The sequence below is a fragment of the Chelonia mydas genome, chromosome 4, assembly GCF_015237465.2.
Source record: "Chelonia mydas isolate rCheMyd1 chromosome 4, rCheMyd1.pri.v2, whole genome shotgun sequence".
Taxonomy (NCBI): domain Eukaryota; kingdom Metazoa; phylum Chordata; order Testudines; family Cheloniidae; genus Chelonia; species Chelonia mydas.
This window is the reverse complement of record NC_057852.1, coordinates 141827742-141841564: the sequence shown is the minus strand read 5'-3', so window position 1 is coordinate 141841564 and position 13823 is coordinate 141827742. Positions and strand designations below refer to the sequence as shown.

The 13823-nt window shown below is 52.8% G+C and overlaps 2 protein-coding genes across 3 annotated transcripts in view; one reads left to right on the top strand and one right to left on the bottom strand.

The window, feature by feature from the left end:
- LOC102937744 (dedicator of cytokinesis protein 2) overlaps positions 1-13823 on the bottom strand; it is a 326706-nt gene that overhangs the window by 96504 nt on the left and 216379 nt on the right.
- Positions 1-13823, top strand: part of LOC114020925 (INSYN2B protein) — a 33933-nt gene that overhangs the window by 3558 nt on the left and 16552 nt on the right. For both annotated transcript variants that reach the window (XM_037898543.2, XM_037898544.2), the window contains exon 2: positions 9758-11896. In XM_037898543.2, the coding sequence (XP_037754471.1) occupies positions 10239-11896 (1658 nt within the window). In that variant the 5' untranslated portion in view covers positions 9758-10238. The remainder of the gene's footprint in view (positions 1-9757; positions 11897-13823) is intronic.

Sequence of the window (13823 nt, the reverse complement as noted above, 5' to 3'; positions counted from 1 at the left end):
CGTCTGTTGGGGAGCACACGTGCTCTCCTGGAACCAAATGCTCCAACCCAAGCTGCTGTCCCCCTTGGCATGTTCTGAAGAAGTGAGAATGAGTCTCCTTGGAGAGCCACACTTAGCCCAAGTAACCTCTCTTTGCCTTCAAGGACTGCTAGCAGAGATCCCCTCTCCATAGCACTACCCTGAGGGGTGGGTCTCAGGGGAACTGTGATGCTGGTCCCCTGAAGTGCATTCTTTAGCTCAGGAAGTGTATCCTAGGCAGCCACCAGACATAACTGAGAGACTACTCATTTTGAGGCGTGCTTTAGATCTGGTGGGATGTGTTCTAAATCTGTCACGTACACCTCCAAGGTTGTAACAGGTTTGAATGCAGAACCTCATTGAGTCAGATATCTCTGAGCAGAGGTCATCTTCCTCACGGATTACTATAATTATTTAGGATTTACACTATGGTAATACTCAGAGGCCACAAATAATCTAGGACAGTGTTTCTGAACTTTTTTGATACCAGGCACTGGCTTGCTGCCTTCCTAAACTGTGTCAGGGAGATCTCAGGGACCGATGCTGGCCCACGGACCGGTCATTGAGAAACACTGATCTAGGGGATTTACTTCTCTCTAGAAAATAATGGAGGACCCTTTTTCATATCTAAACAATGTATCCTGGCTTCCCTGCTAATGAATATGGTTTAGGGAAGCACACAGGTAAAATGAGGGATTGATTATGAGATGGGATTCTCTTTAGGGTCAGGTTTCAGAGTGGTAGCTGTGTTAGTCTGTATCAGCAAAAAAAAAAGAGGAGTACTTGTGGCACCTTAGAGACTAACAAATTTATTTGGGCATAAGCTTTCGTGGGCTAAAACCTTGTGTAAAAGCTTATACCCAAATACATTTGTGGGTCTCTAAGGTGCCACAAGTACTCCTCATTTTCTTTAGGGTCAGGAATTGTGCAGTCAGCATAGAGTCACCTTATCCTTATGGGGGAGGATCAGCCACTCTGGCCTGGGGCTCAAAGACAACCCTGGCTGAAGTGATTACTATGAGGAATGTAGTCTTCAGGGACAGGCGATGTCCCAGAAAGATGGCAGTGCCTGGTGGTGAGAAAGTGTGGGTCACTCGTCCAGAAAGCACGTAACTCCAGGATCTGTTAGTAGGAATGTGGTAAGTGGATATGGTTGCCAATTCATTTTGACTGTGTTTAAGGTCACCTCAGATTTCCTCAATGACGGCAAATAGTCTAGGCCAGCAGATACGTGTGCTGGAGTTGTCTGTTTGCGAAGTGCCCAGGGACAGAACTTTTTCTGGTGCAGCAGTTTGCCTTGTGGAAAGTCCATGGCTCCCTGATAAGGTTGGCTGCTCGTTGAGGCACACGCCCAGTCCCAGTCTGTCAGGTTTTGCCACCAGGCAGTCTTCTAGTTGTAGAGATTTTGGCTTCGGATGGGCAATGTGACCCTGTTTCTGGGAGAGGTAATCCAGACAAGCAGGGCTATGGACGGGTTGTGCTGTCTGGGAGATGTGAATACCAGTAATGATGAACCTGTTTTATGGCTCGCAGTAACCCTCAGGCCATGGCCTGTTTTATTTTTCTGATTATTGCTCTGGAAATTGGAAGCATGGGAGGGACCCTGTAGAACTGCCATGCTCCAGGCCAGGCTGGCGCGCTGCATCACTCCCCAGAATCTGTTCTCTCCCTGGAACAGAACTGTTGCCATTGGTGATGTGTCTTGTGTAGATAGGTCTGTCTGAGGTTGTTCCCCAAGTTGTTGGGGAAGCGCTTGTGCTGGAACCTGCCACTTCTGTCTAGGAGACAGACAGCCACCAGTGAGGAGGTCATCATTAGATCACATTTCGCAAACTGGACTGTTTCTTGACATCTAGAAGACATCAAAGACTGAACAGAGCTCCCCCACAACAGTGGCTGTAGTCTGTGTATGAGATGCTGAACTACTTCTGCATTGATGTGAGGAAGAAAAGCCTTAGCATACAAACTGCTCCTAATTCCCACCCACTGATGTGTCACCCCTCCTCTGCCACAGACTTCTGGTGTGGCCTTGTGCAAGTTGTTTAGCTTCTCTGTACCTCAGTTCCCCATCTGTAAAATGGGGATACTAGTACTTCCCGACCTCACAGCGGTGCTGTGTGGATAAATACATAAAGGATTATGGAGCTCTCCCATTTAGCAGAAATGGGGGCTATGTAAATACCTAAGACAGACAGATAGTTGGGCCTCTGTAGGCTTCCACAGGCCTTGTATTGTCGGGTGATGAAAGTAAGGTTCCTAGCCTGATACTACCACTGCAGATAGAGTTGGAAGATAGAAGGGCAATGTAACCACGACACATGATCGCTGGCCTGAAGAATTAACTAACTGGAGAGATCTCAAGTTGAGTCTGGATAATAGATTATAAGGGTACAGGACACCACGAACCCCATAAGTTTCCAGAAGAGGTGTAGAGTGTGTGTGTTTTTTATTAAAGACCTGAAGAGGTGAATTCATAGATTCATTTATTCCATGACCAGAAGGGAACATGGAGATCATCTAATCTGACCTGAATAACACAGGCCATGAAGTTTTCCCAAAATAATTCCCAGAGCAGATCTTTTAGAAAAACATCCAATCTTGATTTTAAAATTGCCAGTGATCGAGAATCCATCATGGCCCTTGGTAAGTTGTTCCAGTGGGTAATTACCCTTCCTGTTAAAAATTTACACTTTATTTGCAGTCTGAATTTGTCTAGCTTCAACTTCCAGCCATTGGATCATCTTATACCTTTCTATGGAAGATTGAAGAAATACTTGTTCCCCATGTAGGTACTTACAGACTGTGATCAAGTCACCCCTGAACCTTGGTCTGCATCCTTTGTTCCTAGATGTAGATGCTTACATTGAGCTGTACTAAAACGCTGCCAGAATTGTTTGCATTAGTCCTGTGGCAGATGTGCTGAACTTACGATTGAATTGGTGGTGTCTCCTATGAGGGCTGTTGGCTCCACTGATGTGAACGGAGACTCTTCTAGTCCCAGGGAGTGGAGAGGGAGCTAGCTGTCTGTCTGCAGAACTCCTCAGAGAGTCACCTAAATAAAAATACATGTGGATCCCTTAGCTGCTTATATGAGCTGCTGCGATGGTTAGACACTTAATGACCCAGAAAGGCCAAAAGGGAGACTCTTGTACTGGTAAAGATCTTCTACTGTGCAGAGTCCAAGGTCCTTGCTGTGAGCTGGCCTGGTGATGATGTGCAAGCATGTGTCCTTCCAGCACAGAGTCTTCTCAGAGCCAGGATGTGATGAAGCTTCCTCATTGACTACTTCTGTTGTGGGCTTGATTTCTGTGTCATAAGCACCTGTGCTTCATCGGACCATTGACCCTCCATCACCATCTCCTCTGCCTTCTTTTCAGAATTCAGGGGAAGATTTGTGTCCAGGGAGAAGTTGTATGCCGCTAGCAGAGCCTGACAGTTAGCTATTCTCATCTGCAGAACTACAGAAGGGTACAGTTTCCTCCCCAGTAAATCTAGTCTGGCTTCGTACGTCTCGAGGAGTAGATTTACAGGTTTGCTCTAGTTCTCCCTTCTCCTGAGCTGCAGACACTGCAAGGGAATTAGGAAGTGGATGCCTGAAGAAAACCCCCAAAGTCTGTTTGATGGACAGCTGGAATTTGTCTGCCTTTTCAGAGGTACAGGGCCCAGTGTTGGGCTGGGGAGTCCTTCGGTGGTTCTTTAAGTTCTTCATGGATAATGACCTCCATTCAGGGTCTGTGCTGAGGCTCAAACATGTCAGATAATCACTGGGGCAGTTCTTGTACTCCGAGGTCCCCAGAAGGCCTTGAAAATTCTTGGAGACTGGGGGCGCCAAGGAAAAGGAGGAGGTCCACACTGCTTCCTCAGGTGGTGATGAGGAAAAGCAGGAAGTTAGCCATTTCTTTGTCATCAGACACCTTACTCACAGTAATTTGGGAGGATACAGACATCCCTAGATGCTATTTGTGGAGCTGGGGTCTGTCTCTTAGGAGGATGATCCCCAGAGTCCCTAACAAGGGAGGTTGCAGATGTGGAAACAATGTCGTCTGGTTTTTCTTTTGGATTGACCAGAACCAGCAGATCAGCTCCACAGGAATAAGGTGGCATGTTACAGGCCATGTTATTGGTGTCCATGGAGGAGCTGTCCATGCACCAGACAAGTTAGCCATTGATCTTGAGGAATCAGACACTGGATATAACCCAAGTTGGATGGCAGCTGCAGGGATCCTGAGGGCTACAGGACTGATCAACAGACTCTATCCTTGATGGCAGAGGTTGATTCAGGGGCTTTCAGGTCCCAGGCCTTGATTCTGAAGCTAAACTCTTCTAAGACATCATTTTGGGAGGTGGGGGGAAGGGGAGAGGAGAGGAGAAGAGAAGAGAAGGGGGTATATGGCTAAGGCCATGTCTACACTACCCACCGGATCGGCGGGTAGCGATCGATCCCCGATCGCTCTGCCGTCGACTCCGGAATTTCACCAGGGCGAGAGGCGGAAGCGGAGTTGACGGGGGAGCGGCCGCCGTCGATCCCGTGCTGCGAGGACGTGAAGTAAGTGATTATAAGTAAGTCAATATAAGATACGTCGACTTCTGCTACACCAGAACTGTACACATTATCACGTTTGCACCAGTGCCAAATACAGGGGGAATATAATATCCCTATTCCTACTTGAGATTCCCCTGTTCACGCATCCAAGGCTCACACTAGCCCTTTTGGCCACAGTGTCACACTGGGACCTCATGTTCAGTTGATTATCCACCTGATGTCCCCAAGTTATTTTCAGAGTCGCGGCTTCCCAGCATAGAATCCCCCATCGTGTCAGTATGGCCTGCATCCTTTGTTTCTGCATTTGGCCATATTAACACACACTGTTTAGTTGTGCCCATCTTAGATTACTCTCTATAGTGACCTGTCCTCTTCACTGCTTGCTTCACCCCTCCCCGCCAATCTTTGTGTCATCTGCAGACTTCATCAGAGATGAGTTTTTCTTCCAGGTTATTGATAAAAATATTAAATAGCACAGGGCCAAGAACTGATCCTTGTGGAACTGCACTAGAAACATACCTGCTCGATGATGATTCTCTATTGACAATTACATTTTGAGACCTATCAGTTAACCAGGTTTTAATCAATTTAATTTGTGCCATGTTGATTTTGTATCATTCTAGTTTCTTAATCAAAGTACCAAGTCTAAGTGTAGTACATCAGCACTATTACCTTAAACAACCAAACTTGTAATCTCATCAAAACAAGATCCCAAGTCAGTCAGGATCTGTCTTCCATATACCTGTGCTTATTGTCATTAATTATATTACCTTCCTTCCTTTATCATCTGAGTCCTATATCTGCTATTCCAGTATTGTGTCCTGGATCAACGTCGGGCTGACAGACCTATAAGCACCTAGCTTTCACCAGTGCTCTGAAGCCTAGGGAGGGGGTTGGGCTTCAGAGCATGAGCTCCAGCCCGAGCTGCAACTTCAGTGCTCTGTGTACACAGCTATTGCTCGTGCGAGCCCCACTAGCCCATGTCTATTGACCCGGGCTGTGGGGCTCACTCCCACTCGCTCCAGAATGCTGTGTAGACGTACCTCATCAGGGCAGTATGCACAGCTTCAATGGTCACTGCTCTTGAGGGGTGATGACTACAATACAGAGGGCTCCCTGTGTACTCTGTGCAGACAGAACTCAAAGGAGAAGCATCAGCTATACCATAGTACAGACAAGGGCAGGTCCTGTGAAAACTTCCCAACACCTAACTCTGCCAGTGCTCCTTGATCCCGCTGCTAGCCCTGCCCTCAATTCCCACATTGTGCATCACTGACCAATTCTGTGGGGCATTTGTGATATCGATAAGTGCCTACTACTGGTTGCAATGACTTCCTCCATCTCCTGTCACTTGTGTCCCAATACTGATGTGACATGAGTTGGGTGGGGGGGGGTGTCACTGCAATCAGTGCTACCCCCATCTCTCGTCCATGCTCCTGTCAGATCCTGTCTGATGCTCAGCCTGAGTTCTCTGGGGCATGGACTGTACTTTGTACAGTGCACAGCACAATAGGTCTCTGATCCCTGACTGGGGTTCCTAGGAGTTACCACAATGCGTACAATAAATACTGGGGTCCCCAGTCTCTTACAGGGAGAGAACAAAGCCATTACCAGAGTGACAGATTGCTGAGTTGGCACTCCCCTCCCAATGTACTACCTACAGCCCCTTGCCCCAACCCAAGTCAAGCACTCAAGTTAGCAAGTGCCAGTGGATCGCACTGGACTGGGACTCAGAAGACCTGGCTTAGTGTCCACAGGCCTGCTGGGTGCCTTTGTGGGAGTTGGCAGAGCCCAAGGTCTGGTTTGACCTGTCCACAGCAGGCACCTGCCATGGCTTAAGCTAAGGCAGAGACTTAGAAAATGGCCTCCCAGAGTGAACGGGGCCTCCCTGGCAAGGGCTCCATGCACTGGATGGAGCCATCAGTTTATTATGGCAAGAATCATAGTGACCCTTCCCCCTGCAGCTACTCCCCCATCCTATTTGGCATCCCCAGGACAGCATGGCCCGAGTCCCGCAGCCTTGTCCCACTGAGGGCACACGCCCAGTGCTTCCTGCGAGCTGTGCTGTGCTCAGAAATGCACAGGGAAGCTCGGGGTTGCCTTTGGGAGGTGGGGTCTGTGTATAAACCCTGAGTGAGTGCTCTCAGGGCAGCCAGTGTGTGCAATGTTCCCCTTTCCTTCCCCAGAGCGGGGTGGGGGTGGTTCTCACTGTACTAGGCAGCACTGCCTGAACCCCTCCTGCCTGCTGTACTGGACTCTGGCTGGCTCCTGCTGCCGCTCCCACCCTGCTGCGGCTCCCACCCTGCAGCTCTCGGGAATAGCAGTGCGCTGGGTGCTGTAGAAGGAGGTTGCAGCTCACTCAGTCCCTTGAGTAATGACTCTCTCCAGCCTGTTGCTGTCCATACTAACTAGGTGTCCCATCTATTGTGTCTTCATTTCGTTCTGCCTTACAAGCATCTCCCTACGTCTGGGCACGGCTCCAGGAGCAGGAAGGAAATTGCCCTGCGACTGGGCGTCTGGCTGGGTGGCGCGTTGAGCAGAATGCTGAGCAGAAAGCTGCAGCATAAGGCACTGGGTGGCAGGCTGGTTGTGGGCACCACCCTCCACCACTCCAGAAGGGGATGCCCCAAGGCGGGAGGGATCAGGCAGCTCCCTCCCAGCTCTGGTTTGGTTTTGCTAAGCTCTGAGCTGTGCAGCTTGCTGCTCGCTGCGGGAGGGGTCGGGAATCCAGCTCACTCAGCAGCTGGGAACTTTGCTTGTTCTCAGCACCTGCTAACTCTTGGCCACTCTGCTGAGTCGTCAGCTTGGTTACAGCAAGAACGAGCTGCAAGGGATGTGGCCGCAGCACCGTGCTGTAAAACAGGATAGCAATGCCGGCTGTGCAGAGTTCCCAGAATGAGGCACTGTGGGGGGCAGGACAGGGCGTGCTCTAGGGAGCAGGGCCTGAATGCGGGCTGCAGGGGGTGTTCCCTTCTATACCAGGCCCAGCTTTGCACACATGCTGTAGGGAGCAAGGCAGCAGCACTGGAAGGGTGCTGAGGGAGGGGTGTGGGGCGCGAGGGGGTTTTGGAGTTGCTCTGCTCCTCGGCCACTCAGCAGGTACCTCTGGATATTCACAGACCTTGGACATCAGGGACACTTTGTGTATGTCTACATGCCCATGTTACAGCGCGGCTGCGGTGATGTGGGCAGTGTAGTCATGCTTTATTGCCCGGGGAGAGCTCTCTTGGAGATAAAAAATAACCACCCCGAAAGAGCGGTGGTAGCTTTATCCCTGGGAGCGCAGCTCCCAGGGATACAGCGCTATCTGTACTGGTGCTTTTCAGTGCTAAAACTTTTTCTCGCTCAGGGGGTGTTTTTTCACACCCCTGAACGACTAAAGTTTTAACGCTGAAAGTGGCAGTGTAAACACAGCTTAAATTGCAAGGCAAAGGAGCATTGCTCCCGGCGTGTTAGTGGCTCTAACTGTCCCTGCAGCTCCAAAGCAGTTCCTCTCCGTGAGTTCTTCTCTGAAATGACTGTTAGACTCTTCCACATCCCTTGAGCTGCCTGAAGGGTGGCAGGGGGCAACTCAAGCAAGGCTGCTGAGCCTGTGCTGTGCTGTGCTGCATGCAGGAGGGAGTGGGGAAACCCAGCTGGGGCAGACGGGAGGCAGGAATGGAAGCAGAGTGGAGATGACTGGAGTTGGTATAGGGTGCGGCAGGAGATGTATGCCTGAGTGTGATTTGGGATCAAGGGGCGGTGGAGTGCGGGTGTGCATGCCTCTCACACAGTTGGGGTAGGGGGAATGGGTGCATGTGTGCTCATTGCAGAGCTGATGTGGCAGGGAAGACGTGTCGGTGCCCACGCTGGGAAGCATGTGTGCGAGTGGGTGCAGCATTATGAAACGGACCTTAGGGCACTCTCCTGCCCTGGGCTGGGCTAGTGGCTGTATCTACCATTGCTTACAGAAATAGAACCAAGGGCCCTGCAGCCTCCAGTGACTCCAATTGCCTCTGACACGAGGAGCGATAGGGGCCTAACTCAACTGCAGTGCCTGAAGGGAGGGAAGGGGAAGGGTTCTGTGCCATGTCATTTAGATACAATGCATGGCAAACCTAGAGCCTCCAGGTGGCAGGTGGGGGTCTCTGAGTAAAATCCCAACTCAGCTGAGTTGGAAAAGTCCCTGCTCCTCCAGACGAGATTGCTTTATGGACTGTCCCGGGCACCCACACCTGGAGTAGTGGGGGGAATGAGGGGAGGCTGCAGGTGGAGCGCCCGGGTCTGGAGTAGCCGGGGGGAATGAGGGGCGGCTGCAGGTGGAGCGCCCGGGCCTGGAGTAGCCAGGGGGAATGAGGGGCGGCTGCAGGCGGAGCGCCCGGGCCTGGAGTAGCAGGAGGAATAATGGGTGGCAGCATGTGGAGCGCCCGGGCCTGGAGTAGCGCGGGGACTGAAGTTCAGGATTGAGGACCATCAGCCTTGCTTTGTGTGGGGGAGCCAAGGGTTGGAATGGGGAGAGGGAGCAGCAGGTTGAGACTGAGGGGAATCAGCAGAATTGATGGGGGGGAGGGTGCCCTTGAGTGGAAGAGCAGGGGCTGGACACCTTCCACTCAGAACAGCAACATGCAGGGACTTGTAGTTCCCACAGGTTGCCTCTTTGTATTCGAAACGGGAACAGATGCAGCCCTTGGACTCCTGCTGAACTGCCAGCAGTGCCCTCCGTGGAGCAGCAGGAAGGCCGCTGGCTCAGGGATGATGCACATTCTCTCACTGGCCCATTCGCCATGTTTGGTGTAAGCTGGCTCCCCGCACCCAGGACCCCGGCCTGTCACTGCCCTGCGTGGAGCTGGCTCCCTGGCACAGCCTGTCTGCCCTGCACCGAGCTCGGTGCACATAGCCCCACTGTGGCAGAGCTATTTTTAACAGTTTCTTCTGCTTGAATTGAGCTGTGAACTTGTACTGTGTTTATGCTAAAGGGGCTTCCTTTTCCCCTTTTGCTGAAGAGGCAGCGCAGGAGATCAGAACTTGTCTCTTTGGGTTTGTGATCTTGCCTGAGCTGAGAGGGAGGGCTCGAAAGGGGCAGCAACTCTGTGCGGAGGCAGCCATGTGTGCTGGAAACTTTGCTGCCCTTGGGAGGGAACGTGAGAGGAGACAGGGTGACGTGCTGCAGCTCCTGTGCTGGCTCCATGCTCACACAGTCTCTCTCTGTCTCTGCAGGTCCAAGGGAGCGTAGGGGCCATGAGCTGGGCCTGGACCTGCTGCCATCCTGCCCCCAGGGGGGCCAACCCTGGGGGTGACTAAGAAGGAAAAGCAGCCAGGAGAATGGACTCCTGGTGCCCCAGGCCAGGCTCAGGGCCAGCTATGCTGGGGCACTTTGTTGGAAGCTTTAGGGGCAAAGGACAGAGGCAGGACGGCCAGGACAGCATGCCAAGAAGCCTCAATGCTGCATCTCCTGTTCAGCTTTCCTCCTAGTCGCCAGTCCATCAGCGAGACCCACAGGCAGCAGAGGATGAAACCAGCTGCCCCCCTGCCCAAGCCATGGGCAGCCCTTAGCACGGGTCTCCTGCCGCAGCTCTGACAGGCGGAGGAGATGCTCCCTCTGCCAGGTTGCAGCACGTGTACTGCAGCTTCCCAAGCAGCAGGACGGAGGAGCATGGGAGTGGAGCCTCGGGCCTGAGGGCGGGGGGGGCGGCACGAGATGGTCAGTAAGGAGACCAGCCCCTGCCTGGCTCGGAGCAGTGAGGGCAGCCAGGAGAAAGCCATGACAGTACGCTCGGTGCTGCTCAACCGCGACTCGCCCGACATCGAGACCCGCCTCAAGCGCCGACGCAACCGCACCCAGCAGGTACGCTTCAAGGACCTGGTAGATGGTAACCCTGGGGAGGAGGCGAGCCCCCCCCAGGAGCCAGCAGCCACACCTGACACCAACACCCCATGTGCCTCTACGCCCCCCAGGGACTCCCCGGAGCTGGTGGCAAACTATGCCTCGGACGCCCAGCGGAGCTGGCACCAGGCCAAGCCGCACTCGCTGACGCTGCCTATGCCCAGCAAGGTATGTCTGAGCACGGCCATCCAGACGTCCCCCAGCCTCCAGCAGCAATTCCCAGCCTCCCGCGTCCGCAGCAAGAGCACCTGCGACTTCGCCCAGGAGGAGGTGCTGGCCACCGCCTGGGAGCCCAGCAAGAGCCAGACGGGCTGCAGGGGTCCTGCCAGGGCACCCGCCTCTGCCAGAGCCAGCAGGGATCTCCCCCAGTGCACCCTCACCAGCCTTTCCGCACACAACCACCTCCCTGCCTCCCCCCTCGCCCAGCACACCAGCAGAGAGGGGCAGCCAGGCCCCGCTCCACATGCCACTTTGTGCCACGGAATGACTCCACCGCCCAGGGCTCCTTGCCCACCTTATCCAGGGACCATCAGGTGTACCGCTGCCAACTATACCTCCCAGCAAAAGGGCTGCCCCCCAGTGCCCAGCCCCAGCCTCTGCTCTTCCCAGCCCCCTGCATACACCAGGAACTGTGGGAGCCCTAAGGATAGCCACGGTGCCCCTGCTCCGTGTCCCCTGCACCCTCCCTCTGTGCCATGTGGACAGCCTGGGCCACCTGCAGAGCCACTGCCTTGGAGCAGGAGCCAGTCTGAGCAGGACCTGCCATGCCAGCCTGCTCATAACTGCATGACCGGCAGCCATGGGCTCGGCCAACCAGCTCAGTGTCCCTCCCAAGGAGACCCTGCCGCTGCCCTGCAACAACGCCACAGCTCGTCCTGGGGCAGCCCCCGCTGCCTCTCTTCAAACCACAGCCCCAGCACAGTCCTGCCACCACCAAACCAGCCCAGTTCTACAGCCACCATGCTGAAGAAGACACCAGCCACCCTCAGCCACCAGGCTCCCAGCAGTGGACAGTCCCAACCTGTGGCTGCAAGGCCCAGTGTCTGCAGCCAGCTAAAGGCCATCCAGACTGAGTGTGGCCTCGTGAACTTGGAGGAGCCTCAGCAACTGATCTCCACATCCAGCCAGGGGCACCCCCCAAGGACACAGCAATTCACCCGGACTCCTGGGGCCCCCTGGAGCAACGAGCTGCTGGGCGAGCCCTGTCTGACGGCCGAGCAGCTGGAGACTCTGCACCAGGTTCAGGACCTTCTGCAATTGGTGGCTGCAGCCAAAGGGCAAGTGGGTTTGTCCAAGGGGGATGAGCATTTCCTAACATCTCGGGGACATGTGAGTGTGGGACCCGGGCAAATGGGGGACCTACAGTCACAGCTGCAGTCCCTGGAAGGGGTGCTGGAGACCAGCCAACAAACCATCAAGGTGCTGCTGGATGTCATCCAGGACCTGGAGAAGAAGGAGGCCCAGCGGGATGGGTGAGCAGCAGGGTGCAGGTGGGCTGCCAGGGAGGGTGCAATGCTGTGGGGGAAGACAAGGTGCACGGACTCCCCACCATAGGTTTGGCTCGATCAAATGAGGTGTCAGGTCAGGAAAGGATAACACGACTCCAGGGAACTACTGTCCAAACAGCACTGACCCAATGCCAGCCCGCTGACCCCCACCTGTCCATAGTGCACCAGCCCCACACTTGCCTGCTCTCAGCCCTCCCCATGCCAACACACACCTGCCCTCCCCCTTCCCCTACACGTCACGGGTAGTCCAGTCTGCCAGCCAGGGTAAAGCACAGGGATGAGTGTGTGTCATGGGAGCTGAGATTCACAAACTCCTCTCAGACAGGGGCCACCAGACGTCCCTTAGATGGGAACTGCTGTCAGTCCCTCCTGAGCCAGGTAGGATTCAAACCGCTGCCCTGCAGGAGAGAGGCTCCGGAGCTCATTAGCACTATCCTGAAGCAGCCAGGCCCCATACATACTATTGCTACCCCTTGGCAAGTGAGGCTGCTGTCTGGAAAGATCAGTTCAAGTGCAGACTTTTCTGCAGCTCACACAGGCAGCATCTTCTCCTCTCTGCATACACAGGCAATGCCTCCCACCAGTGCGCTCAGTCGCTAGCAAACCCACTGCACAATTAAATGTCCTACCTTCTTAGAGGGACAGTTCCCATTAAACAAAATACAAACCCTAAAACTACACCAGTAAAACAAATATTAACACACCATCCAAATTTACCTCTGTCAAGGTTCCTTACCCACTCTGAACTCTAGGGTACAGATGTGGGGACCTGCATGCAAGACCCCCTAAGCTTATTCTTACCAGCTTAGGTTAAAACTTCCCCAATGTACAAACTTTGCCTTGTCCTTGAACTGTATGCTGCCACCACCAAGCGTTTTAAACAAAGAACAGGGAAAGAGCCCATTTGGAGACGTCTTCCCCCAAAATATCCCCCCAAGCTCTACACCCCCTTTCCTGGGGAAGGCTTGATAAGAATCCTCACCAATTTGTACAGGTGAACACAGACCCAAACCCTTGGATCTTAAGAACAATGGAAAATCAATCAGGTTCTTAGAGGACAGGTTTCAGAGTAACAGCCTTGTTAGTCTGTATTCGCAAAAAGAAAAGGAGTACTTGTGGCACCTTAGAGACTAACCAATTTATTTGAGCATAAGCTTTCATGAGCTACAGCTCACTTCATCGGATGTATTCTGTGGAAAGTGTAGAAGATCTTTTTATATACACACAAAGCATGAAAAAATACCTCCTCCCACCCCACTCTCCTGCTGGTAATAGCTTATCTAAAGTGATCACTCTCCTTACAATGTGTATGATAATCAAGTTGGGCCATTTCCAGCACAAATCCAGGGTTTAACAAGAACGTCTGAGGAGGGGGGAGGAGGGGGTTAGGAAAAAACAAGGGGAAATAGGTTACCTTGCATAATGACTTAGCCACTCCCAGTCTCTATTCAAGCCTAAGTTAATTGTATCCAATTGTATTTACAACCTATCCTGAAGGATGACCCAACACTCTCACAAATCTTGGGAGACAGGCCAGTCCTTGCCTACAGACAGCCCCCCAACCTGAAGCAAATACTCACCACCAACCACATACCACACAACAGAACCACTAACCCAGGAACCTATCCTTGCAACAAAGCCCGTTGCCAACTGTGCCCACATATCTATTCAGGGGACACCATCACAGGGCCTAATAACATCAGCCACACTATCAGAGGCTCGTTCACCTGCACATCCACCAATGTGATCTATGCCATCATGTGCCAGCAATGCCCTTCTGCCATGTACATTGGTCAAACTGGACAGTCTCTACGTAAAAGAATAAATGGACACAAATCAGATGTCAAGAATTATAACATTCATAAACCAGTCAGAGAACACTTCAATCGCT